Source organism: Pelodiscus sinensis, chromosome 25, assembly GCF_052426305.1.
Source record: "Pelodiscus sinensis isolate ZL-2025 chromosome 25, ASM5242630v1, whole genome shotgun sequence".
NCBI lineage: Eukaryota > Metazoa > Chordata > Testudines > Trionychidae > Pelodiscus > Pelodiscus sinensis.
Window position 1 is genome coordinate 1,991,480 of NC_143076.1, and position 27,469 is coordinate 2,018,948.

A 27,469-nucleotide genomic window follows, 5' to 3' on the forward strand; every position below is an offset into this window, starting at 1 on the left:
GCAGCGCGCGCAGCACACCACAGAGCTGTGGCAGGGGAGCAGCCAGCGCACTTCTGGAACTGGCGCAAAGCTGCAGGCAGGACTTCCGTCCACCCCGCGGGAAGCTGATACTACGCTGGAGGTAGGTAGTGGGGCTTCACAGGGTTGGGGGAAAATAGGGGGTGGGGGGAACCCGAATGTCTCGCGATCAACTGGTCGAGGCCTCGCGATCCACCAGTCGATCGTGATCTACGGTAGGGAGGGGCTGGCAGGGAGAGATGAAACAATTACAGCAGTTGTAAATAAAAACTCTTCTACACTCCGCCTTTGTGCCCCCACCGACAGATTTGGACCCTTGACAGGGGGCTCGCACTCTGGGTAACAGTTACCCCCTTGGCCTCTGTGACAGACTGGGCACAGCTGAGGGCGTCCGCTCAGGGCAAATTGCTCAAAACTAGGGCTCCTTACAGCCCCAGACTGGAGACCTTCCCCAAACAGGCCACAATCCGGTCACACCAAGCACTTCGGCTGCCAATCCAGCCAGCAGGAAGCCTCACGAACAAAACCCCTCAGACACCCCAGCTTTCCCTGTGCCACAATTAGCCCTGGGCCTGCACACAGGTGAGGGGTTATGGAACCCAATCTCAGCTACTCTGAACGGGTCTTTCCAGTCCCAAAGAACCAGCCACAGATTCTTGGTCAGTTTCCCCTATGGATCTTACCCACAAGATCACGCTGGGCCAGTCCTTTAGAATCTAAAATCGAAAGCGACAAAGAGTCCTGTGGCACCTTCTAGACTAACAGTTTGATTGAAGCATAAGCTTTCATGGGCAAAGACCCACTTCATCAGACGCATGCAAGATGAAAGTCTAGAAGGTGCCACAGGACTCCCTGTTGCTTTTGCAACTCCAGAATAAGACGGCTACACTTCTGATACTTACAACCTAAAAGAAGAAAAAGGTGGAGAGCGAGGGTGTTAAAGAAAATACATTACTTGTACCAGTCACCCAGTTCTTGACGCAGGCTTTCAGCATAGATGTTATAAGCTGCTAGCTTAAAAGTCTCTGGTGTGCAGCCTATGTCAGGATGGGTCAGCATCCACGTCCAGAGCCTGAAAACGCCCCCCCGGGCTGTGATGGCCGAAATCGACTTTTGATGCCAAAAACAGCGACCCGGGAGTGGAGTGGAAATCCACGTTCGGAGCCTGAAAATGCCCCCCCGGGCCGCGATGGCCAAAATCCACTTTTGAAGCTGAAAACGGCGAACTGGGCTTCGAAAGCCAAAATCCACATCCGGAGCCTGAAAATTCCACCCCGGATCGTGATGGCCGAAATTGACGTTTGAAGCCAAAAACGGCAACCCAGGATGCGAAGGCCAAAATCCATCGCTGGACCCCGAAAACTCCCCCCCGGGCTGCGATGGTCGATATCGACTTTTGAAGGCGGAAACGGCGACCCGGGCTACGGAGGCCAAAATCCACGTCCGGAGACCGAAAATGTCCCCCCCCCCCCCCCCCCCCTCGGGCCGCGATGGCCAAAATCGAATTTTGAAGCTGAAAACGGCGACCCAAACTGGGAAGGCCAAAATAAACATCTGGAGCCCGAAAACTCCCCCCCCGGGCAGTGATGGCCAAAAACGACTTTTGAAGCCGAAAACTGCGACCCGTGCTGTGAAGGTAAAAAGACACTTCCGGAGTCCAAAAATGCCCCCCCTAGCCGAAATCGACTTTTGAAGCCGAAAAGGGCGACCCGGGATGCGGCGGCCAAAATCCAAATCCGGACGCCGAAAACGCCCTCCCGGGCCACGACGGCCGAAATCGACTTTTGAAGCTCAAAATGGTGACCCGGGCTGCGGAGGCCAAAATCCACGTCTGGAGCCCGAAGAAGCCCCCCTCGGGCTGCAATGGCCGAAATTGACTTTTGAAGCCGAATACGGCGACCCGAGCTGCGGAGCCAGAAATCCACGTCTGGAGCCCGAAAACTCCCCCCTGGGCTGGGATGGCCGAAATTGACTATTGAAGCCGAAAACAGCGACCCGGGCTGTGGAGCCAGAAATCCACATCTGGAGCCCAAAAACTCCTCCCTGGGCTGGGATGGCCGAAATTGACTTTTGAAGCCTAAAACGGTGACCCGGCTGTGGAGCGTAGCTGAGATGTGTTGTTGTGTTCGCCAGAACCTGGGGAAGGCTTTTCACACATTTCTGAGGTATTCAAGTGATTGGGGGGGGAGGAAAAACGGAATCGTAACCAAAACTGACATAGGGGAATGTTAACGTAAATGTACGCAGCTAGATACAGTGTTTTAATGTACATTCGACCAAATTCCATACCTTTCGTTGGAAAAAGGCTCCGAATCAAGACTCATGTAGTGCCTGTGACAACTTTCCTCTCAGCGAGCATGAAAACTTTACTTTTTCTCTCTACGTGAAGGTGCCATATAAATCATGGGCTTGACCCGAGTTGTTGCGGTTTCTGTAGCGCCTGGCAAGTTTTTCACACCTTTCCGAGGCAATGCAAAAAATGGTTTGAAAAATCCTCTCGTAATCAAAAGTGCTGTAGGGGAATCTTGAATGAAGTGTTTCTAGCTAGCCACAGTTTGTTAAGTCGCATATGGGCAAACTCCGTACAGTTTGCTGAACTTGTCTCCAGATGAGGGCTCATGCAGAGCTTTTGAAAGCTTTCAGTTGCGGGAAAATTTCTCCCCATGTATGACAGTCCCACCCAAAAGATGTAGTTGAACAGAGCTGTTGCTTTCTCTAGACCGTGCGGAAGGCTTTTCACACATTTCTGAGGCAATACCAGAAACCTCGAGAGAAAGCGTCTCGTAAGCAGAACTGATCTAGCGGAATGTTGTATGCAGCTGGTCACAGTGTTCAAATGGCCCAGGGTGCAAACATCTCAGCTACAGCTAAAAATCAATTCAAAACAACTCCTTCTATGAGGGACATTGCCTACAGGGCTAGATCTTCAGAAAATCGTCTCCTGAAACATAATGAGCATTGTGGTTCCTGTACCAATGTCTCGAGCTGATCTGTATGTAAACTGAGTTGCTGCGGTTTGTAGAACGGACGGCAGGACTTTCACTCATTTCTGAGCAAGTTGAAGACACTGTGTGGAAAAGCGTCTCGCAAGCAAAACTGAAATGGGGAATTTTATACGCAGCTAGTCAGTTTTCTAACGACCACAGTGATAAACACGACTGGTCTTGCTGAAAACGCTTTTCAAAAGAGGGATCATGCAGCAAAATGGAGCACGAGCTTCTGAAAGTTATCTTGTCAGTGGGCATGAACGACTGCATTTTGCTCTGTGCAAGGAAGTTCCGCACAGTCTGCCAGCTCCCAGGAGCGTGCCAGGGCCCGGAGAAGGCAGGTGCCTTCCTGGACTAGGGTGGAGATCATGAATTTTATTCAGGTTTGGGGGGGATGCCCCCAACATTCGTCATCTCTGCACTAGACGGAGGAATGCGGTTGTCTATGGCAGGATAGCTGCCAACCTGGCCACCAAAGGCCACATACGAACCCAGGAGCAGGTTTGCATGAAAATTAAGTTGGTTCAGCAAGACCCCCAACCTTGAGCCCTGAGCTTCCCCCTTCCAGCTCCCTCCTCCCAGGTTTCCCCCTCCCCTCTCCCATCCTCCCTCTACCCCTGTCCTGCCTCCTTTCCCCAGTCTCAGAGTTTCATTCCCCCGCCCCGTTCTGTTAAATAAAGAAAGTTTGTGTTTATGAAAAAACGTGTATTTTATTTTACATCAAGAAGGTCGGGGGGGGGGGGGGATAAGTGGAAGGAAGTGAGGGAGGAATGAGGCTCAAGCCCCCAGTGGGGCAGACCAGGGAGACTGTTCGTGCTCCTCAGGGTGGAAGCTCTCCCGGCAGGGCCTCCTGGATACTGACAGCCCCCCAATGGACCTCCCGGATGGCAGCCTGCAGAAAGTGCAGCCAGGTTCGCAGCAACACGTCGAAGAGAAGCACCAGAGTGCCCACAGGCAGCTCCAGCTTCATGTTGCAGAGTGCTGTGGTGTCTGCAACCAGTGAGGGCAACCAGAGCATGCAGAGACAAAATGCTTTGCTGTCCCCCTCATCAAGGTAGGCAAGCAAGCAGGGAAAGCTGAGGCCTCAGATAGCCTCAGGCAGCAGCCACACAAAGTAACTCCTGACCTGATTCCATTCGGCCTTAAATGTGATTCAGTGTCCACTCAGTGTGGACGTGCTATTTCAAAATAGCAAAACGCTATTTCAAAATGCATTTTGTGTGTAGACGCGTTATTTCGAAATAACACTATAGTGTAGACATACCCTCTGATATAGGACAGAGCTGCAATCCCATTTTGCAGTTGGGAAACTGGGACAGAGAGATTAAGTGACTTGCCCAAGGACACAGAAAATTTGTAGCAGAGGAGAGACTTGACCCAGGTCTCCATTCAATACCCCAATCACTGTACCATGCTTCCTTTCTAGGACCCATTATCAGGTTAGGTCTGAAATTCTGCCACCCATTTCCTGCACAACCTTGGGTCAAGTCACTGTTCTGTGCTTTGGTTTCTTCCGCTTTGACACAGGCACAACAATCCCTCCCTTGCAGAGGGCCTTGAGATCAGACAAATGAAGCTTACAAAGAACCTTGAGATCTCTGGGGGCATCAATGAAGGAAACATTCAGTCATACAAAAATCCCCAGTTTAATATGGATTTTCTTCAAGCCTTGCCATTTCATTTGGATCTTTACAAAAATGACTTTACAACAAAGAAGTGCAGAAGGAAGAGACGACAAAAAAGGCTGCCCCTGCTCAGCTTCACTCTGACATATGTACAACACTATCACAGGGCACAGTATATACAGAAGGAAAAAATGGATCAATCAGCATATTTGAAATAATTTTGCAACATTCTTTTAAAAAACCAACAACAACAACAAACAAAAAACCCAAGATTAAAAAGCCTTTCCTTCCCTCAGCCCAGCTTGTCTCGAGGGCCAAAGGCAGGCAGAGGCATTTCCTAAAATGGCAACACTCTCTTTAGGGTTGCGCCAAGCTGTTCAAACAAGCAACTGAGCTTTTACATTCTTATCAGCCCCTCCCAGTCCCAACAGGGTGCCCTGGGCTCCAGGATTGGGGCCTGGAACTGGCAGAAAGAGGGAAATAGCACACATGCATAGGGGGCCATTCATAGGCACCTACACCCACCCAGTCCCCACAGCAATGCTAGCCAATCACAGAACAGCTTCTATTACATTACACTACACACACAGAAAGCAGGGCTTGCAGTCATGAGTCAGAAAGCCTATTGGAGCCCCCCGTCCATACCCTGCCAATGCCCTGCTCACAGGCACTACCGGTACCGGGTTTCATGCTAGAGCCTGCATCACCCAGTATGTCCACTGGTCAACATAAGGGCTACAGGGTTGACTCCATGTTCAGCATGCTGCATGGGGCCAACTTTGGATAACCTGAAGAGCAACTGCTACATGGGACCTTTCATCTCCATGATCTCCCGGGTCACCGAAGGATGCAGCCTCTCGCAAGGACTAAAGAACAGCCAGCTAAAGGACTGATGTCCCGCAGATAGGGCAATGGGGTTTCAGACAGTTAGCGAGGTTACAATTCACTTCTTACAGTTAAGGCACATTGTGGCAATGCCAATCTGGCCTGTAAACAGGCCAGAAGATGGATCTCTATCTCTATCTCTATCTCGATCTCACACACACACACACACACACACACACACACACACACACACACACACACACACACACACACACACACACACACACACACACACACACACACACACACACACTCTCTCTCTCTCTCTCTCTCTCTCTCTCCCCAGTGGCTACATTTAAGCTATTCTTGTGAAAAGCAGGGAGAACAGGGGAATGGGGTGAGCTCAGACCACAGCTTAATAGCAACTGGCCCACAGGGAGTTCTGCTATGCAACCCCCAGATGCTAGAGTGCGCTACTCCTTGTGGAGCTGAGTCAGCCACCTCACAGAGGGACAAGTCCCAGAAAGCAGTGCCTTGTGTGGATCTGAGCAGCGGGCTGAAATTGGAGGGCCAAATCACCAATTTAGGCTTTAGGCACAGCCTGCCTCAAAAGGAGCTGCAGGATCTAGATCCATCCCCTCCCATGCTGGGTCTGTCTAGTGGTCCTCAAGCGGGGTCAGTTGCTGACACTCAGGTATAATTCAACAACAGGCAACCACTCCCGACAGCTAACCAGCTCAAGGCAGCATTATCATCAGGGAGAATTGGGGTCCTCAACAATTAAACCTGCTCCTGAAACTAAAGAATTAGACACAGTTTAAAAAACAAGCCCATCCGAACCTAGGGTTGCCAATTCTTTCAACTAGGTGCCATTTGCAGAAACAGCATCCAGTCAAGAAAGTTGACAACTCTATAACCAGAACCAGGGGGCTGCCAAGCAGGTCTAGGAGGATTAAGAAGTACTCCTTTTCGGAGAGGAAGGTGCATATCCCTCCCATGCCATCTCAGCAGGTGTCGAGACCCAACAGGCCATCTAGAGCAGATGGGAGATTGAAATTTCTTGTGTCTGTCAAGCGTCTCAATTTGAGGGAGGGAGAAAAAGGATTCAGCTGTGACGTCACCTGCCAGGTGTCAGACAGTTCTGACTCTGCCTCTGGAAACACACACACGCATGCACACGCACACTTATACAGACCTACTTTAAATACAGACCAGCATGTCTTTTGTGCAGCACCACACTGTGGCTGTCTCCAACCCTACTCTTTGGGGTACGATGAGCAGGGGTTTTTCCTACTCCCTCCAGAATGCCTGTCCTTCACAGTTCATGCTGAGGTGAGACAGGGAGGAGGTGAGATTCCTAGGTCTCCCTTAGGTTCACTAAGACAGCTCTCTGAAGAGGAGGCATGAATATGGGGAAGGATTCAAGTTGCTCACTCCTTTCTCCCAAGCCTTCAAACCGGCCAGGTGCCTCACTGGTCCAGTACGATGGGAGAAGGAAGAAAACCACCCATCCACTTCACATCAGCTGGGAGCATCTTCAACTGCTGGCTTGAAAGAGACCCAGAGCCGAACTGGAGAGGTGCCGGCTGCCTTGCATGTCCATTGGTCTCTAGAGCCCCTCACTGGAGCCCTCCTAAATCCCGGTCTGCTGCCTGATCCAGTCCCGCAGCTTGGAGACTCGTGTATATACTCCAGGCTTGTTCCGTTGAGCGCAGCCGTCTCCCCAGCTGACCACGCCAGCCAGAAACAGCCTGTTGTTTTTCTCCACGCTAACTAACGGCCCACCTGAGTCCCCCTGCATGGAAACAGAACAGGTTAAGAGCTCCCACCTTGGGATCACTGACCAACACGTAGTTTCACATTAGGGACAGCTCCCTGAAGAACAAGGCATGAATATGGGGAAGGATTGCTCACGCCCCTCTCCCAAGCCTTCGAACCGGCCAGGTGGAAGAGACCAATGGTCATTCACACTAACACCTTCTCATCGGAAGTACCTATGACCAGTCACTCTGTTCCCCACACGTACAACACCGCCCTACTTCCTGGCATGCCATGAGGCAGGATTCTGTCCTGGCTGCAAGGCAATATGAGGGCTTGTTAGGGGGAACAGTAACATATTTCCTTTGAGTTGAAGGGCTTTGCTCTTTGCCCTACCACCTCATTCTCACCCTCTGTGTAACAGCATATCCACATGCTCATGTAGAGTCATTTACCCAGCCAAGGAATTTGGGAAGGGATGTGGAATGTCTCTAGGAGTTCCACCCAAGTATCTTTAGGGGTGGGAGGTAGGAGGTCTGAGGGTAGCTGACTTTCACTCCACACTACGGAAGTTTTCACATGAGTATTTCCAAGGTTGGCTAGGGTGATGGTGGTATCTTTAAAGCTCCTTAACTTTCCCTTTTGATTTCTCTTCTCTTTGTGACTTTGCAGGTGTTTAGGGAATGGGAATCAGTGACGTTTGTGCTGGTGAATTGCAATGAATTGGTAACCCGGAACATAACCTGCACGCAGCCCAGGCAGTAGCAATGAACACTCTCTTGGCTCTAGCCTGGGGGAACTCTTGGCTGTAGCAGGCAGAGACTTGGGTTCTGGGCAGGTAGGCGAGGAGAGATGGGCAAACAGCAACAGCTTTCCAGCACTAAGGAGCTGGGGCTGGATTGGAACCGACAAGCACATGGTGGAGACTCATGTTTTGAAATCTGGATCCAAAGCCAAATAGCATCTCTGTTCCCACATACCCCGTCCAAAGTACCAAGTGTTAAAGCAAAACACCAGCGATTCCCTCTGATTAACACTAAGGAAATAAAATCTCCACTAAGGAGAGAGATGTCCTTCTGCCCCTATGAACCCAGAGTGCACCAAGGCTTATGGAGATATGAAGTAAGCCACCAAGCTGGACCCAGCCTAACCCCCACACCTGGGGTTTTAGCACAACCTGGTATCCCAGAGGCCCCTACCTGGCAGGCATCAGTACCCCCGGTCAAGACTCCTCCACACAGCATGCGTGACGTTATCTGGTCGGTGAGCAGTATGTTGCACTGGGTCTGGTTAATCACTCGAATTTCTGCCTTCTGCAGGATTGTGGCACCAGGACCTGCAAAAACCAGCAGGGAGGGCAGCATTAAGGCCAGGAGAGCCCTCCATGTCTAAAGAGTCTGGGATGGAGAGCGCCTGCCCCAACCCCTCATCCTCAGTGTGCACACAATTGTGAGAGAGAATTGCTCTCCTCCCCAAAAGGCTTCCTTCACACCCTCCCATAAAGCCAGACCCACATTCCCCTTTCCATCCCAAACTCCAGCCATCAGAACCCAGCAGTGCCCCACAGACACCCCCTACTTCCCTTCTGACTCGATGCCACCACTGACAGCCAGCTGCAGTTACACTTCAACCTCTCCCACAGCTGTGTCCCAGGCTCCTCGTGGGATCTGAAACCAGCTACAAAGGCTGGGGCAGCATGTGTGGCACAGACTGAGGGGGGAGAGTCCGGCAGCAGACACAGGACTCCCTCTGCACAGTCCCATGTCACCCTGTCTCAGTGTCACTGGAAATGCCTGCACTCTGAGCACAGGGCCCCCACAAGAGTGGCCTATGGGTTGCAGGAGCTTCCAAAAGGATCTACCAAGCCCTTGTAGGGTTTTCCCCCTCCCTGCTTGGGCTACCCTCTGATCAGCCAAGTGGCATCCAGTGCACCCATAGGCACCCAACTCCTACACCCCTTCCCAGATGACCCCCCTTCCCAGATGACCCCCTCACCTCCTTCTATGGTGGCCCCCCACCCAGTCACCCAGATTTCCTTGCCAGCAGGGAAGTCATGGGTGGAATCAGGCAGGCAGATAGGCCGGACGGTGGTGGTGAAGGTGACAGGACTCTGTAGCTCCAGCACGGCAATGTCATAGTCGTAAGAGTATTCGTTGAACTGGGTGTGGGGGATGAGGCGTTTGATGCTCCGCTCTTGCACCTTCTCGTTTTTCTGGTTGCCCTGGTTGCGGAGCCCTAGGAAGGCTTTCCACAACGTGGCATCCGAGTAACTGCACAGAGACATGCCATAGGGCACAATGAGACGGCTCTGGGGTAGGGCTCAGATTGGACAAAAGTTTTCCATCAAAACCATTACAAAAAAGAAATTGGATTTTCAACTAATCACATTTCCACAAAATAGCATCTACTCTCCATGGAAAGTTCTGATTTTTATAGTCAAATGAGTGACTAAAAACTGAACCTGGACTCTGAGCTATCCTGTCAGGATGCCCCCTGGAAGCAGACAAGCCACATCTCCCATTAATACACTACTGCCACTGATTCCCATGATGCAACAGACTGTTCTCAGGATGAGGGGTGCAGCATGGGAGATGTAGTCTGATCAAGGTGGCTAGCCTAGAAGAAAAAGGAGTGTATGGCAGCCAATCTACAACTCCAGGAAGCACCACTTTCCATTTTGATTTTTTCACCAAAATTGAACTTCTCTCTGAAGGGAAAAGAAGCCCCGTTTTCTGACCAATACCATGAAGCACTGTTGGGGCTGTCAGGCTAGTCTGCAGAGCACAGAGCTTCCCTGCAAAGCCCCCTATTATATGAACTGTACAATACCAATGCCATATGCTTCCACAGTATCTCACCCTAAGACTTCACAGAGCTTTTCACATGTGTGAGTAATATCCTCTTTCCCTGGTGGGCACACCCACGTTAATGGTCAAGTGCAGAGTTGGAAACAGACCCCAGGTGTCCTGACTCCCAGCTGTTTGGCAGGACTAGTTCTTCAAGTTGCTGCTTTCCTGTCATCAACTACTTGGTAGGGAAGGCCAAGACTCTGTTTCAACAGCAGTGACCAGCGACACGATAAACCTCACACACTTCCAGTTTTCTAAGCATGGTGGGCAATGTTCCCTCTAATTTTTTTATCCATATGTGGAAGAAGTTTTGCTATCTGCTGCAGGTTATGGGCACTCTGCTAATCAGCTGAGTGGCATTTGAACCTCTCTTGGTAGCCGCGCAAGCACCCAGTTTACAGGGAACACTAATTGTGGGAGCCCCTACCACACCAATGGCAGAATCACCTCTTGCCAAGAATGATCCACCATAATGGGACACTGGAGAGCAGCAGAGGATCTTGCCACTGAGCATGACTAGCAGCAGTGTACCTATCATCCCCAGTGACCTAGAGGGCAGTCCATAGAAACTTCCATCTGAGAACAATAGGGCAGGAGCCATTACTTGGACTCGGCCCAGCCCAGGATGTAAAGTGTCCATTCAACATTTAGAAAGGAAAAAAAAAGCATCCCCACCCCAGAGTCAGCATCCTAGCCCAGCGATGGGAAACCCAGGCTAGTGAATAGACAACATGAGCGTCCCTCCATCTCAATGGGCTGCAAGATTTTTTTGCTCACTGAGCTTGGGAACCTACAATTTGCAGGGTGTGCCAGTTGGACCATAGCAGCGCTGTGAGTGGATGCAAAAAGAGCACACGGTTCTCACAGTCAATGCTGTGTGTAGTCAGCATGCACCTCACTTCACATGTTCAGGCTTTTAGGTGTGCGTCACTTTAGTAATACTCATAGGCAGGGCTTGACAAACGGCAGCGAAATCCTCTCGCCAGCCCCGCACTGCGCATGCACGCACCGCCGGTGACCGTGGCGACCTGCTGAAATCTACTCACCATGGGCGAGTAGATTCAATGATTTGTCAAGCCCTGCTCATAGGGGAAGAAAACCCTACACATGGATGGAGACCAGCAGAATCTGGTCAGTTGTACACAAAATGTCTCATAAGCCATACATAGAACCCCGAAGGGCTGCACGTGGCCCATGGGCTGCAGGTTGCCTACCACTGACCTAGATGGGTAGGTGGCAGCTGCTACTGGCCTCCATTGGTGGAAGGATATTGGACCCAAGAGCCCATTGGTCTGATCCGCCATCATGATTAACATCTTCCCATCTGACATGGCACCCAGGCTGTCCGACCCTAGACAGCAGCAGAGACTCAGTCCCACTGCACACACCAACCTCATCTGTCTATCGTCTTTGAAGCAGTGTGCTGCTGACACCAGCCACGTGTCCGATATCAGCGATGCCCCACAGATGTGCCCCTGGCCTTTCGCATGCAGGCTGACCTGCCATGGCCACTCGCCTACTTCGGAGTTCAACCCACCAACGATTCGGCTTTGCTTGCTGTAAGAGCGGATCCCACAGTCTGAGATGAGAGAGCGAAAGACCAGAGGAAAAAGAAACCCCACTCCTGTTAGTTACCTGCTGCCAATTTCATCCAACTCCCTCCCCATCCCTTGGGGAATCTAATGGGCCAATCAATTTGGCTACTGATCACTGGAGCAATCATTGCAGTAGAAGTATTTACAAACTGCAATGGCAGAGGCAGCAGTGGGCGAATAAAAGCATTTGTGTAGGTCCTACATGAACTATTTTTAATTTTAAAAAACAAATAAAAAAAATCAGTCAAACAAAATGAAAATAGCAAAATCAGTTCCAAAAGGTACAGTGTACCTGTTTTGGAGCCCAAACTATCCCATGTTTCCTTTCCAGCTTCATATAATCACTAGGAGGTCTCACGGGAGTGAAGCCCTAATTTAAGGGAGTGCTAGAAATGTTTCCCACCCACACTGAGAAGGAGCATCACCTACCACAGTTCTGCTCATCTGAGTTATCGGCACAGTCCTTCTCCCCATCGCATTCAGGATTTGTCTTGCTCACACACAGGTTGTTGCGGCACTTGTAGGTGTAATCCTTGCAGGAGACGGCCTCCGCTGCAGGCAGTCGAAGGGAGAGGTGTTAGCTCCAGATTGCACAGTGTGGGGGAACCAGCCAGGCACTAGCTCTGGGGGAGGAGGCGAGGCTGGGAGCAATGTTGGCTGGGACAGTCCATTAGGCTCCTTCCCAGGAGAAGGGCCTCAGAATGACATGAGCCCCTCACTTTGTTTCATGGTTTTGCCACCCCAGTGGGAAAAGGGAATCCCACCTCTGGTGCCATATCATGGCTCAGAGAACCCCACCTGGACACACTGTCGTGGTTCTGTAGAACTCCCTGTTCGCAGCCCCTTCCTGGGGCCTGCAGGTATCTCACGCAGGTCTTGTGCCCTTCTCACGGGTCTCCTTCTGCACTTAGTCTCACCTTTGCCACAGCTGCCCTCATCACTCCCATCCCCGCAGTCATCCCTGCCATCGCATTTCTGGGTTTCAAGGATGCATTTCCCGTTGCTGCACTTGAAGTGCATATCTGGACATTCTGGAAGAGAGAGGAAGCAGCAGCTCAGAAAAGGCAAGGAGGGCACAAAATGCCAAGGATCTGGCTTTAAGTGAGCCACATGATGGAGAAGGCAGGGCCATGCTTTCAGGAATAGAGAGGGGATTTCTTACTGAGGCTGCAGGACTTGCTCAGACCCTGTGGCTCCCTAAAGCTTAGACTAACTCTTCCAACCCAGCACATCTATTCTAGTTCCTTCCTGTGTATTTCTCCATCATCTTCTAGGAATCTATCTCCAGAAGCTCTTTTTTTCTGCCCTTTTCTACAAAGCATCATGTTATCCTGAGGCTTGGCCAAATTCAATTGTCATTTAAAAACAAAACAAAACAACCCCCCCCCCCCACACACACACACATTTCAATGGGTAATAGACATTTATTTTTAAGCTTTTTATCAAGTTTGCTTTTCGCAGGTGTGCAAAATTACTTCCTGAAGCATTTTTTCTTCTATTTTTATCAGCTGAAATTTTCATTGGCTGGAAGCCAGAGATGGACAATAGTTATTTGAATAACAGACTTTGAGATGCAAAAAGATAAAGCTTTATAAAAAAAAAAAAACAACTAAATTGTCACCATCTCCTGTCAAATGATATACAAAGGAATGCACCCTTGAATCAAAACTCTAAATTAAAACCACTCTCAAGCACCATTTTCTCTTACTTTGCCTCTCTGTACATTTTGATCATCCTTGATGGAAACAGTTGTTTGTGTTTTGTGTGTATGGTGAAATTGACATTAACCAATATTTACAAAAATCAAGTCCTTCCAAGCCAGTTTATTCATTACACAGCACTATATATTACTCCCACTTTGTCCTATATAGTTGGCAACTTTCCAGGTGCTCTTGGTTTAAAAGGGTCTCTGAAGAAGGCTGAAGGTGTGCTTCCTAAATCAGAAAGGGCAAGTGACTGGCAGGCAACAAAGTTCCCATAGAACTGATTTTAATACTGCTGGGACTGAATACAATAGTATAAATGATATGAATTAATTACGTTAGGACAGCAGATCCCAACGGCCAGTTCACAGACTGGTGCCAGGCTGTGAACTGCTGGCCACTGGGCCATAGCAGCGCCACTGCACAGCAGCTGGCTTCAGCTCCAGCAACTCTAGTGGCTGATCTTACCTGGTGGCAGTTCTGGGGCTGAGGCTGTGGCAGGAGGCGGCACCTCTCCCCTTCTCCTTTGTCCCACCCAGGAAAGATGGTGGCCCGGCCAGGGCTCCATGTTCCCCCTCACCCTTGCCACTACCCACGGGGGCACAAGATGCACTTGGGAAGGGAGAGGCAAGGAGGAAGGAGCATGCGTACCACCAATGGCCACTCCCCCTGCCCACATGGCAGCAACAACCATGGTCCCTAAAGGGGGCAGCCTTGCTCTGGGTAGTGTGGGAGTGGGGAGGGGGTGTGGTGGGGTCACAGGTCAAGAGGGATGTAGAGGTCAGAGTTTAAAGGGTCAAAGGGTACGGGGCATAGGGTGTTAGGCACTGGGGAGCAAGGAGCTGGGTTGAGGCTTAGTTAAGGGGGGAGGGCAGGGATTAGAGGTCAAAGGGCAAAAGGGGGTGGGTTGCAGTGGGTCAGTGGTTGGAGCCAGGTGTGGTGCAGCTGGTGCTTCTGTCTCAGGGGGCAGCAGAGCTGAGGGTGTCTGAGCAGGGTCAGGGGGCCTCAGAGCTTGTGCAACAGGCAGTTGCAGTGAGGCAGGATCAGGGTTTGGCACAACAGGCAGGCATGGAGTTTATGGAGCAAGGGGCACTGCAGGTACTGGGACAGGATTAGGGAGGACTTGGAGTGGTAGGGCAGGATCCAGGGAATTGAGAGGTTGTCAATTTAAATCAGGGATCGCTGGGACACAGTGTGCCAAGATTGGAAGTGACAACGGATGCAGGACAGGCACCAGGCAGGACAGAGGTGGCTGATAAAAGGAAGTTGGCAGCAGAGGGTGTTGGGAAGCGGGAGATGGTGGACACTGGGATGACAGGCTTGGCAAGACAGACCTCTGAGGTAATGGGTTTTGTGGCATATGGGGGATATCAGATGATGGGTTTGGCAGGTTTAATAATACAGACACACAGAGTACCAGGGTTGGCTGGACAGGGTCTGAGGGTTCTGGGGTTGGAGGCAGAGGGATAGGTATGCAGTGACAAGACAGGGTCAGTGGGTGAGTGGTTGGCAGATAGGTAACATTTTATTTAATGAATATGCAAATAAAAGTTGCTGGCCCACCAAAAGTTTGTGAATGGGTTTGCTGGTCCACGGTGTAAAAAAACGTTGGGAACCACTGTGTTAGGGCACTCAGAACACAGGAAAAGCTTCATTTTTTTAAATGAAGTTATTTGTTGGAAAAGCGCAAATATTAAGCTAGCTCCAGTCAGTCACACTAATTTGAGGGGGTGAGGGAGTAGGTAAAGCTGATTTTCCCTCTCTTTGTTCAAACTAAAGTCAGAGTCACCCCAATTTCACCTCGTCACATCAAGGTCTCACCTCATCAGCTCTTGCACTCCGCCCACCAGTGGTTCACACATATCCATGTCCCGGTCCTGCTTGTTCTCGGGGGGCTAGAATATTTTGGTCTAATTGTGGTTGCTGATTTGTGGGAGGGGGAGATGTTAGCAGCCTGGGATAGGCAGGAGATCAGCCCCATGTTCTGGTGGGGCCTACTGCCCTAATGGATAAGGCATCAGCTTCCAGAACATGGGATTATGGGTCTGAGTCCCACTCACACTCCCCCTCCTCCACCACAGAGGCTGGAGCGCCAGTGCCATCTTCCTGCTGGTGGGGAAAGAAAGCCCCCAGGGGCACGAACACACTGCCAGAGGCTTTCTCCACTACTCCCACTGGCCAAATTGAGGTCAATGGAAGCATCAGGAGGTGGTGCTTTCACATCCCTCTCATGCCCAGACTCTGTACCCCCATCTTCTTCACACACACACACACACACACACACACACACACACACACACACACACACACACACCCACCCGCCAAGACTCCAGCCAGCTCCTGCACCCTCCCTCCTGGCCAGACTCCTCTGCCTGTCTCCAGGGTCACCACTCCAGGTCAAGGTGTGTGTGGGGGGTGGCTCCACACCCTCAGAAAGCGGGGCTGAGGGCAGTCGGTTCTCAGTGCTACTTCCCCCCCAGCTGTGTGCTGGACCTGGTGGCCTCTGGTGTTCTGGTTTAACCTTTTGAGGTTAAATGCTGTGATTTAATGGCCAGGGTGAAGCAATGGGTGAGTCACTTACTGCACTGCAGTTCGTCGCTGTGGTCCCCACAATCGTTCACACCATCGCAGAGCCAGAAGAGTGGCTTGCACCAGCCATTATTGCACTGGAACTGGTTCTCGGTGCAGTCTGAGGAAGGAAGGGGAGCGAAATGATGCATGGTGCCATTGCTCACCTGGAAGATTCACAGCTACAGGCTGGTGTTGGGTTTCAGCCAGTAGCCTTTAAGCAGGTCCTTCTAAATTGGAGATGCACACAGAACACTTTGGACAAGGCCCTACATGCTACAGAGTCCTTCCTGTATCTGTACCCATGGGAGTGGAAGGTACCCGTCCTGAGAAAGACACAAGCCAGAACAACTGACTGCACAGGAAGCCCCCGGAGTCAGGGAACACCCAGGAGGATAAAGAACCTTAAGAAGGAGCAACAGGAGTCACTGCAACATCCGATAGGGACAAGATTGGCTAAAACGTCTGGGGCTGAGAAGGAAAATTCTGCAACACCAGGCCATCCCAGTCAGCTCAGCACCTGGCACCAGCCTCACAGATAGCATAGGAAATTGGTGTCCTGAAAATTCCCCAAAGCCTGGCTACCCACACAGATATATTTTATGTAGCCTGTTCACAACGTCTTAATCTGAGCAAGTTATGAGAAGCAGGACTGAGTGGCACCCAGGATGCAACTTCTTTCACTCAGTTTGGGCATCCTCACCTGCCAAGTGTTTGTCCTAGGGGATTCTGGGAAAAATTCAGAGAGCTATCCCATAGAGCCTCAACATGGGAACAAATGCCCAGCAGGCACACATGCCGACGGGCACCAGAAGCACCAGGAGAAATGCTTTCTGGAATGCACTGGAAAAGCTGGGAGGAAGCAAGGCCAACCAAACCCATTATAGAAAGTCAACTGTGTTTCAAACTAAACAAGACTCAGCTGGCCATAGTTCCTGAGAGGGCAGTAAACACGTGCAGCGCTGCTGTGCCTCTAACTGGTCAAGCTCAGCAGCGCAGACAGATCTGTGGGAGGGAGCAGAGAAGAACTGGAGAACAGATTTTTCAACATAAGAAAAAAATTCACCTGAAAAGAGCCTCAGATTGAGAGAGCACCCAACACCCACTCATCCCCTCAAGCCAAAGAGAGGTGGCAGTGAGCATCCATGGGCTGACAGGACCCTACTTGTCTCCCAAGGCAGTGGAGTCTAGTCATTTAACACAATGACACCTGACCCAGAGGCTCCAATCTCCTCTCCTGGACTTTAGGCCATGGCTAATGCCATCACCCATGAGTCCAAGAGAAAAATCAATTCACAAACACACATAACAGGAAGGAACTATAAAGAACACTGCAGTGCCCTGGGCATGAGGATACGCCAGACCCCAGGGCATGCAGATGCCAGGTGACTGGGACCCCAAAATGGAATCAGTGAGGATTAAATGGCAGGAAGTCACCCAACGGGCAGTGGTGGGAGGGCAGCTAGTGAATGGAAGTCACCCGTCATTAGCTCGTTGCAGGAAGTATCATAACCATACAAATGGAGGCTCACAAACTTTAAGGGGATTCCAGACTGATCAAACCACTGATTTTTCCTTGTCTATAGTGCGCTGGGGGGAGGAACTGTTTCCGTCAGGAGCTTCCTGATATTTGGTTGGGGCATGGGGTCCTAGCTGACCAGAAGCTAAATAAGAGCCCACAATATAACACTTTCCAAAAGAGCCAACACCATTCTGGGATGCATTAATAGGAGTGTTGGGAGCAAGACATGAGAAATAATTCCTCTTCTCTACTCTGTGCTGATTAGGCCTCAACTGGAGTATTGTGTCCAGTCCTGGGCTCCATATTTCAGGAAAGATGTAGAGAGCAGAGAGAGACTGGACAAAGTCAGAGAAGAGCAACTAAAATGATTAAAGGTCTAGAAAATATGACCTCTGAGGAAAGACCGAAAGAACAGGGTTTATTTAGTCTGGAAAAAAGACAGAGAGGAGATAAAAGCAGCTTTCAAGTACTAAAAGGCTGTTACAACCAGGAGGGAGAAAAATTATTTTCCTTAACCTCTTAGGATAGGACAAGAAGCAATGGGCTTACATTGCAGTAAGGGAGGATTAGGTTGGACATTAACCACCCTGACAGGAAGTTTTTCCTGAACACTAGAATAAGTTGCCTAGGTAGGTTGTGGAATCTCCATCGCTGCAGATATTTAAGAGAGGTTAGATAGTTATCTGTCAGGGATGGTGCTTGGTCCTGCCATGAGTGCAGGGACTGGACTTGATGACATCTCGAGGTTCTTCCCAGTTCTACAGTTCCCCAAGCCAGCAGGGCTTGACTTTTCTTCTTGGAAACAAGACAAAAAGTCTGACCCAAACAAAAAGCCACAGCACCAAGAAGCCCTGATCTTTGGACATCCCACGTCTGCACTGTTCAAGATGTTCAGATCAACCCACTCAGCTGGGCGGTGGGATGAAAGTAGCTGCTCTATGGACTTCAGCACCCAGGTCCATTTTCACTCCTGTCCTGTTGAATTACAGGACCCAGCACCAACACCTTTGCATCAGTTGCTACGCATGTAAAGAGCTGGAGCAGCTTGCGTATATCACTTTAAGACTGCAACAGTGCAATTACCCAAACTCTCAGAAGCCTGGAGGGTGGGATCTGCTGGGGGTGCACTCCATGGGCCACATAATTGGCTGCTGGAGCCATCCAGTCAGCCTTGGATTTGTACCCATGTCTAAATTCACCTCCAGCAGGACGGTGGCTCTGATGAGATGATTCCTTTCTTCATTGCTAGGGCCAGCAATTTTCCCACTAAGATCTCTCTTCCTTAGGCTTTATTCTTGCAGGTTTGGATGCACAGATGCTAAGAGACACCCCAATCCGGGCAACTTCCAGTCCTGCAGCTAGACTACCAAGCATGGCCATCAATCCCCAGCCCTGATGCATTAACCCATTCTGCTCAGTTGGGGAGCCCTGAGCAAACCAAGAGTTCCCTCCCACCACAGGGCCCTGCAAAGAGAATCGAAAGGAAGGACTTACTGCAGGAGCGCTCATCGCTGGCATCCGTACAGTCCACCCAGCCATCACAGCGCATAGCATTGTCAATGCAGCGGCCAGTTTTGCAGGTGAACTTGCCAGGACAGGCTGCAGAAGGGAGGGGAAAAGAAAAAGTACAACATGCATGAGCCTTGCCAGTCACCACCAGCTCTTCTAGCATTTGATTTTTGGCATGGCCATTTCTCTATCCATGCATGCTGCACTGAGGTCACATCTGGACTAACATGGGTGAGTGTTCTAGGGATTGAACAACAGTTTAAACAGTTAACTGGTTAAACAACTAAAGTTATAACCTTTAACTGGTTAACTGTTTGCCAGGGTTCCGCCAGCCCAGAGTGGTCTGAGCGGGGGCATCACCTGCCAGGCCAGCACAGCCGGGGATGGAGTCCCACCTGCTTACCTGGCATGGCAGAGGCCCCACCGGCCCACCCAAGCCAAGCCAGAGCAGCTGAGGTCCCACCGGCTCACCCTGGCACAGCTGACAGTAGGGTCCCACCTGTCTGTCCCAAATGTACCCAGGACTGGGGTCCCACTGAGTCATCCAGACTGCACTAGCATGGGAGTCCTGCTTGCCTGCCCCAGCACAGCTGGAGCCAAAGTTCTTCTGACCTGCATGGGCTGAGTCAGAAAAGCTGGGTCTGTGGCATTGTCTGCCAGCCCTAGCGTGGCCAGCTGGGTTCAGCCAGGGCTTCTCCTCCCTGCCCGGGCTGGCCATCCAACCAGCTACCTGGTAAGCAGTTGAGTAAGCCTGCTACTTACATTTCATCACATCTGTTTCCACCCACTGGGCACTTGGCATGAAGAAGCCAAAGTGAGACATTAGGTGAGAACATCATTAGAGACAAGATTCAAACAACAGAGTGGATCCCGATTCAGGCTCCCACAAAGCACAAGTGTATCTGTCCCTCCTGGGCTCAATGAGTCAGTGCACTGAGTGCAGGTCCCTCACACTCCCACAGTTCCATGATTCTATGTCTCCCACTGGTGCTGGGTGCAGAGACAACTACAATCTGCTAATTACTCCCAGTGAACAGGGACTATCCTTTCACTGAAATACTGCCAACGCCTGAGGTCTTGTGTTCTAGCCCCACTGGCGACCGGAGGTGATCTCATTCAATTCCAAGCAGGGTTTCCTTCAGCCCATTCACAGTCTCAACACTCAGTCTGGCTCAGTACTTCCCAGCATTTGGGGCTGTCCAGTTCAAGGCCCATCTTTAACAATAACCTGCATGTACCTCAGAACTGCACTATTTAAAAATGGGACATGAAAATAGATCCCTAGGGAATTCCCAGGGCTTTGTCAGTGAACAATGAATGTGTGCTACCCAATGTACAGGACAACTACAGCAGTAAGCCAAATCTGTGAAGAGTTGTCCTCCCTGAGCTGTGATAGCCCATCTGCCCCAAAACTCATTTCACTGATGGCCCAAGCAACAATTAAACAGATGCCTGCTAGAGGTCAAAGGGCAGAGCAATAACACAACTGTGTCACTTGCTCCTCAGTAGCTAAGAAAATAAACCAAATTCCCCTGAAAGTTTACATCATGTGGATTTCAACTTACGGTCACTGGAATCGTAAGACAGGAACTCTGCGGAGAAGCCAGTGTCTGTGTATGACTGGTCTGAATGGAACCGGACTGTGATTTTGTTGTTAGTACTTGCCACCACAAACTTGGAGCGCTCTCCACAGTACCTGGGGGTGGGGAGAGTACAGATTTAGAAACTGTTACAGTATGGAAGTGAGAGAAAGAGAGACACACACACGCACTCATTGGCCCAGGACACCAACAGGTTCTTTTCATTCGCACTTACTCTAAACACTGGGGCTACGTCTACACTGGCCCCTTTTCCGGAAGGGGCATGAAAATTTCACTAGTCGTCGTAGGGAAATCCGCGGGGGATTTAAATATCCCCCGCGGCATTTAAATAAAAAATGTCTGCCGCTTTTTTCCGGCTTTTAAAAAAGCCGGAAAAGAGCCTCTAGACTGGCCCCGATCCTCCGGAAAAAGTGCCCTTTTCCGGAGGCTCTTATTCTTACTTCGAAGTAAGTATTCAAAGTAAGAATAAGAGCCTCTTCCCCTCCCACTGAACACTATGGTCATCACATTGCTTTCTTGAGGTCCAGTGGCTGCTGGAGCCACCTGTTGTCTCTTTTTTCATATTCAGATTGTAAGCCCCTTGGGGCACAGACTCTTTTTCCCGTGTGTATACAGCACCTGACACAAAGGGCTCCTGGTCCATGGCAGGAACACCTCAGCAATGCTCTTATTTTTCCATCCATGTGCAGAATAAAATTATTGCATGCACCAAGGTATATGCTATGTGCACCACCAATATAAATACATGCTGCCATCTGTGAAAGACTGTGGGCACTCTTCTAATCAGCAGGGCAGCATTTGAATCTCTGCTGGCATGCTCCCACAATATAACTGTTCCCAAGGGCTAGCAGTACAATTTAGGTCCAAGTTTAGATTTTGATCCCCCACACATTTCCAAAAGCCTTAGTGAGCTGACCCAAGCATTCAACAGACAGTTATGTGGCACTGCAAAGCAGCAAGCAGGTGTTGCTTTCAATTCCATCAGCAAAATAATGGAAAACTTAACATAACCAAGTGGTCCTTGTGGCATATACAGCTGGTCTGGCTTTCGGCACACTGTGCTTTAAATTTCTATTCATCTGCCATTGCGTATTAGTTACAGAAACACAGAGCACACCTCCTCTTCATCATAGCAATGGGCTTTTTCCCTTTTAGAACATTTACTGAGGTTGAAAGCACAGGGCTGTTCATTGTGAGTGATAAAAATCAATCCTATCTGGATCCTAACTGGCATCTGACAGTCTTAAGCTTTGTAGACAGCATCTGATATTCAAAGTCAACTAGAGATACCAAGCTATAGTGACCAGTCTGGGAGCCAGATTTTCACAGCAGCTATAGTGTAACCCTGGGGTGGGTAATAATTTGACAGGGGGGCCACTCTTAAGATTTTTGTAAAGTCCTTGAGGATCACACTCTTCCATGGTATTAATGGAGAAGGTGCAGGGTCTGGGATGGAGGTTGGGTGCAGAAGAGAGCTTGGGATAAGGGACTGGGGTGCAGGGGGGAGAATGGAATCTGGGAGGGAATTTGGGTAGAAGGAGGAAGTTGTGGACTTAGGGCTGGGAACTGGGGTGCAGGTTTTGGGATGTGACCTAGGGCAGGAGATTGGGGTAACAGATCTGGGAGGGGTATGGGTGCACGTGGAGTAGCAGGGCAGGAGTGTGGGGCACAGAGGTTTGCAAAAGGAGGGGCTGGGGTGCAAGAGGTAGGTTCTGGCCAGGAGACATACCACTTAGCAGCCAAATCAGCCTGCTTCCAGAGTGTTTCTGCCTGCTTGGCCATGCTCCTGAGTGAATGAGCAGGAGAGTGGCTGCCTGTCATTCAAACAGGCAGCTCCCATTGGCCAGTTTCTGTACAGAAATTGGCCAATAGGATTGTGCTAGAGGTGGGAGCAGCATCTGAATCTTCCCCCCTCCTCTCCAGACTCAAAGAGAAAGCACCCTGCAGCCGTGTTTCTAAGTGGTGTGGGGGGCTCCCCACTGTCTCTGCGGGCCGGATCCAGTGGCGTGGTGGGCCGGATGCGGCCCACGGGCTGTATTTCGCCCAGGCTTGGTGTAACTCCACCATTCTCCACAGGACATTGGAAAGGCAGGTCCATGCAGTCCAGTATCCCATCTCCAACAGTGACCAGTGCCAGATGCTTCAAAGGACAGTGCAAGAGCCCAACATTAGGAAGATGTAAGAACCTGCCCCCTAATCCTAAATAGTTACTGGCTTAAGCCCCGAAGTAAAGGTTCTCTCTCTTCTGGAGTCTGCTAGGATCTGCTTGTAACAGCTCTGGATATTCTTGTAAACCAGAGAAATGCCCAATCCTATTTAGAATCATTTTTTCCCTCAATAACCCTGTGGCAGAGAGTTCCATTGTCTAATGATGCGTTTCATGAAAAAGATTGTCATTCGACCCGTTTCATTCGCCACCATTAGTTTCATTGACCATACCCCAACCTGTGTCTGAGTCACGCCACAGTGCCCGGCACTTACTTTGCACCACTGATCTCCACATAATCCTTGGTACAAGTATTGACAGGCACGCCAGGTTCCAACACATAAAACAGGTTGAACCGCACCTTCACGTTCTTTGTAGAGGGGACCTGAGAGGGCAAGACAAAAGGCAGTTAAGTCAGCATGGGAACTGGTTTCTCTTCCTTCCTTCTACAGTGACTAAACAGAGAGGGAGCAACCAACTTGCGTGGGAGGATGGACAAGATTTAGGGGGTGGAGCATGAGTCCATGACAAAAGGCCAAAGCAGAACATTCTTGGGCATTTGCCCAGTGCTCTGGGTCTCAGTGGGGGGCATTCTTTTGCCTCTGCAGGTCTTTGAATTCTTGTGCAAGCTGCCAACTGTGTGGAAGCCAGGATTCTGCCACCAGGCTGCAAGCAGTGGCCCTGGCAGGAGCGCAACAGCAGAGCTGGGCCATAAGGAAGGTGGGTAGGAGAACACACTGCACCTGCACAGAAGTGGGAGGGTTTACAAAAGGGGGGAGCATTTCAGGTATTTATGCACAGAGACCTGGCCAGCCATACAGTCAGTCTACCAGCTGTATGCTCTGGCTCAGTGGTCCTCACCATGGTGCCCGCCGGGGCAGTTATGTGCTGCCGCCTAGTGACCAGGGCTGACCCGAGCCATTCTTGCACCTTGTGCCCTGGGCACACAGCACATGCACGGCCCCGCCCCCAGGCTCCCGGTAGCCCCAAAAGGTTGGGGACTACTGGTCTGGATAATTCCCACAAGTTGCCAGGTTAGTCGTATCTTTAGTTCTAGCCACACGGAGCCAGTTGCTGCTAAGGAGTTCCCCATCATCCAGCTGACCTGCTCAGTTTCAGAGAAAAGACATGCATGGTCAGGGAAGCTACCCCCCATCCCCAAGTCCTTCAGAACAAGGATTGAACAAAGCAAATTAGGGAGACATTGAAGGAAGGAGAAATCAAAATAGAAATGGACAAATCAAGTCAGGCCAGGACCCATCTACTTTAGCATCCCATCCCTGAGGGTGGCCACTAGCAGGTGTGTGGTAGAGAAGTACAGGACCATCCACAATGGGAAAAAAAAAAAAATCTACCCAGGGAGAGGTTTTTATTACCTCCCAAACCCAGCAATCAGAGGCTGGCTTGTTCCCTGAGGTCTCTGATGCCCTGTGCAAAGCCACAGCCAATGCTATTGTTCATATAAAACACAGCGGAGAGGATAAGCGTCAACTCTGTGCATCTTGCTAACCTGTTGGCCTCAGCGATCACCAGCTGACCTCCCTGCTGTGGCTTAAACAATGGGCTAAGCTGACCCCAGCAGGCCTCCTGCCTCTACCAAGCCATGACAGGCAGAAAGGTCTGTCCAGCACGCTCACCTCTATGTCCCAGATGCAATCCAAGTTCGGCGGATAGTGGGCCGGAAAATAAGGGGTGGTAAAGGTCCCATTTCCTCCTTTCAAAGTCCCACCACAGGCTAGAAGAGAAGTGGGAAAGGGAAATCAAGATGCTGGGGCTTCCAAAGGCAGCGATGGGCTATTACCAAGGCAGAAACAGACATGCAGAGCAACCTTTAACAAGGTTAAGTTGATCTCTGGAGATCCCAGAGGCCTGGATATGACCCAGGAGACCAGTTAGGTGGTCTTCACATCTAATCCAACATAATTCCTCCCCTCTTTTCCTGAGGGGGCATCATTAAAGAATCCAAGTGCATTGTGGGTAAAACATGAGCTTCGGAGAGCCAGGAAGGGTCAGGGTCTCACGTGCAGTTGGCAGCATCATGACTAGGGCCTGCTCCCCCTCCCCCATCTTCATGAGATGGGACTTTCCCGAGGCCCCCCCCCCCCCCCCCACTTACTTTCTTTCTTTGGGAGCTGGAAGAACTCGGCCTTGAACCCAGGGTTCCGCCCCTTGGCGTCAGTTGTCAGCGTGACCAGCATGACGTTCTGGGAGGACAGGAAGGTCAGGTTGTAGGATGGAAAGTAACTGCCACACAGTCTGGGAGGAGGAAGCACAGAGAGCGCTGCACAACAGAACCGAGTGGAGACAAGAGCTCCAGCACTACATTATGCCCTTTTCAGAGCTCAGCACTCCCCTTCGTTTAGTCCCAACCCCACCCCAGAAAAAGCAATCCCAGATTTAAAGAGAGACACCATTAGCTCATTCATATAATAATATCCAAAAGGAAGGTCGTATCGTAATCCCCATTTTACAGTGGGTGACACTGAAGCACAAAGCTGGGACAAAGGGGAGAAATTTATCCAAGGTCTGTAGAAAAGGCAGGAAGAGAACCCACCTCTCTTTGGGTGTGTCTAGACTACAGAGTTTTGTCGACAAATGTGGACTTTTGTGGACAAAACTATACCTGCGTCTACACTACCGCTGAGTTCTGTCGACGCTGGTAAACCTCATTTTACGAGGCATAACGCCTTCTGTCGACAGAGTTTCTGTCGACAGAAGGTGTTATTGCATGTAAACTGTCCTTTGCGTCTACACTACCATGTCGACAAAGCAAGCTGCTTTGTCGACAGAACTCAATGTAGTCTAGACGCTCTTTGTCGACAGAAGTTTTGTCGACAGATACTGTCGACAAAACTTCTGTCGACAGAAGCCTGTAGTCTAGACGTACCCTTTGGGTCCAATCCCCAGCTGTGTCCACTAGGCAATACTGCCCCATCCATTACAGTGGTTCCCTAAATTAGGGTGTGACAGGGTGTACCAGCCCTGCATTGCAAAAGCGGAGCCTAACCAGGCTCATCTGGCTGAAGAAGTCTTGACCCCACCATCCTGCTGGGCATGCTCGGATGACAGCCCAGGTATAAAAGTCTAGGAGGCGGCTTAGCCTGGGTGGTCTGCTGAGGAAGAAGGACGTGCTGCTCAAGCTCCTGCAGGCGAGCCGCCTCTGAGGCCAGACCAGGCGGCCGGCCAGAGGAGGAGCAGCAGACGGATGCTGCCGCAGAGGCCAGTCAACAGAGACCGGACATAGAAAGGCCCAGCTTGGAAGATGCCAGCAATCCTGGACAGGGTAGGAAGTAGCCTAGGGAAGGTAACAGGAGTCCCTGAGAGCTTAGCATATTTTGGGTGGACTCCCCACTGAGCTAGTGGTGGGACATGCCCACCACTGACAGGGCCATGGACTGGGACCCTGTGGAGAGGGAGGGGACACCATCCCGGACTACTGATTTGGCTCTTAGGTCACGTTGCCCTGGTGAAGGGGGCGTTCCTAGAGACTCTGGCCAGTAAGCCACACTGCCCTGCTGAACAGGGTGTCCGCTATAGATTCTGGCCGGGGGGGGCTGTACCACCCAGGGAAGAGGCGCTTTGGGGTATAGCCATATCTGTGTTGCAGGAGACATGGGGTGTGATGCCAGGAGGCCCAGGGGCTCTCTGCCCCCTGGGTGAGGGACAAGGGAACTATCCCACAACACATGGAACCCATTACTGGGAGTGGAAGAGTCAGTTCTTCCTCTGGGTCATCAAATAGCATTGAAAGAAACAAAAGCCACTTTCTCTTGTGAGCAACTGCAGTTGTCACTGAAGAAGAGCTCAGTGAAAGCCTGAAAGCGTGACTCACCACCCGAAGCTGGACAAATAGGGTACGTCTAAACTATATGGCTCCATCGACGGAGCCATGTAGATTTGTTGTTTTGGCAAAGTCAAATGAAGCCGCGATTTAAATGATCGCGGCTTCATTTAAATTTACATGGCTGCCGCGCTGAGCCGACAAACAGCTGATCAGCGCGCTAGTCTGGATGCTCCCCTGCCGACATCAAAGCCCTGTCGGCAGGGGAGCATCCAGACTAGCGCGGTGATCAGCTGTTTGTCGGCTCAGCGCGGCAGCCATGTAAATGTTAATGAAGCCGCGATCATTTAAATCGTGGCTTCATTTGACTTTGCCTTTGTGTCTAATCTACATGCCTCTGCCGACATAAATCCAGGTACCTGCACATTCATTGCGTTATTCTCCTGAATGACCAAAACAAAACAGCCAGTTTCACTTGCAGAGGCTTACAGTAATAATATTCAGGTTGCAAACAACTGCAGCGTGATTGTTCAGCAGGCAAAAACCCACTGCTGCCTTTGGAACATGCATTAAAAAGAAGCTTGGGGCTGTCTCTTCGTTCTGTTTGTCTAGTGCCTGCCAAGATGGGGCAGAGCCCAAACCGGGGCTTCTAAGTGCCACCTCAACACAATTCTTATCTTAATCCTCCCAGGAAGAAGGCTTCAAATGACCTATTTATTCAAGAGCTCTCTTGCCACCTTGGTTTCCGCCTTGCAAACTCTCTGCTCCCCCTCCCTTTCCTCACCCCATTCAGTTAGTATTGGGGCTGAGCCCAACACTCTGTTAAATCAGAACTCCAGACTTATGGGATGACTCTGACAGCAGCGCCACTGTGTCCCAGACTCAGTCTCTGCCTTAAAGACTCTGCATTCTACTTTCCTTC

General features: G+C 50.6%; 1 protein-coding gene across 3 annotated transcripts in view; it reads right to left on the reverse strand.

Annotated features, from left to right (window-relative positions):
- Nucleotides 1-4,632: 4,632 nt before the first annotated feature.
- Nucleotides 4,633-27,469, reverse strand: part of ST14 (ST14 transmembrane serine protease matriptase) — a 53,603-nt gene continuing 30,766 nt past the window's right edge. For all 3 annotated transcript variants that reach the window (XM_025183716.3, XM_075916379.2, XM_075916378.2), the window contains exons 8-19: nucleotides 24,883-25,022; nucleotides 24,404-24,501; nucleotides 23,042-23,151; nucleotides 20,525-20,655; nucleotides 18,945-19,049; nucleotides 15,942-16,049; nucleotides 12,575-12,688; nucleotides 12,087-12,209; nucleotides 11,455-11,641; nucleotides 9,209-9,483; nucleotides 8,413-8,549; nucleotides 4,633-7,250 (exon numbers count right to left, since the gene is read on the reverse strand). In XM_025183716.3, coding sequence (XP_025039501.3) covers nucleotides 7,089-7,250; nucleotides 8,413-8,549; nucleotides 9,209-9,483; nucleotides 11,455-11,641; nucleotides 12,087-12,209; nucleotides 12,575-12,688; nucleotides 15,942-16,049; nucleotides 18,945-19,049; nucleotides 20,525-20,655; nucleotides 23,042-23,151; nucleotides 24,404-24,501; nucleotides 24,883-25,022 — 1,690 coding nt within the window. In that variant the 3' untranslated portion in view covers nucleotides 4,633-7,088. The remainder of the gene's footprint in view (nucleotides 7,251-8,412; nucleotides 8,550-9,208; nucleotides 9,484-11,454; nucleotides 11,642-12,086; nucleotides 12,210-12,574; nucleotides 12,689-15,941; nucleotides 16,050-18,944; nucleotides 19,050-20,524; nucleotides 20,656-23,041; nucleotides 23,152-24,403; nucleotides 24,502-24,882; nucleotides 25,023-27,469) is intronic.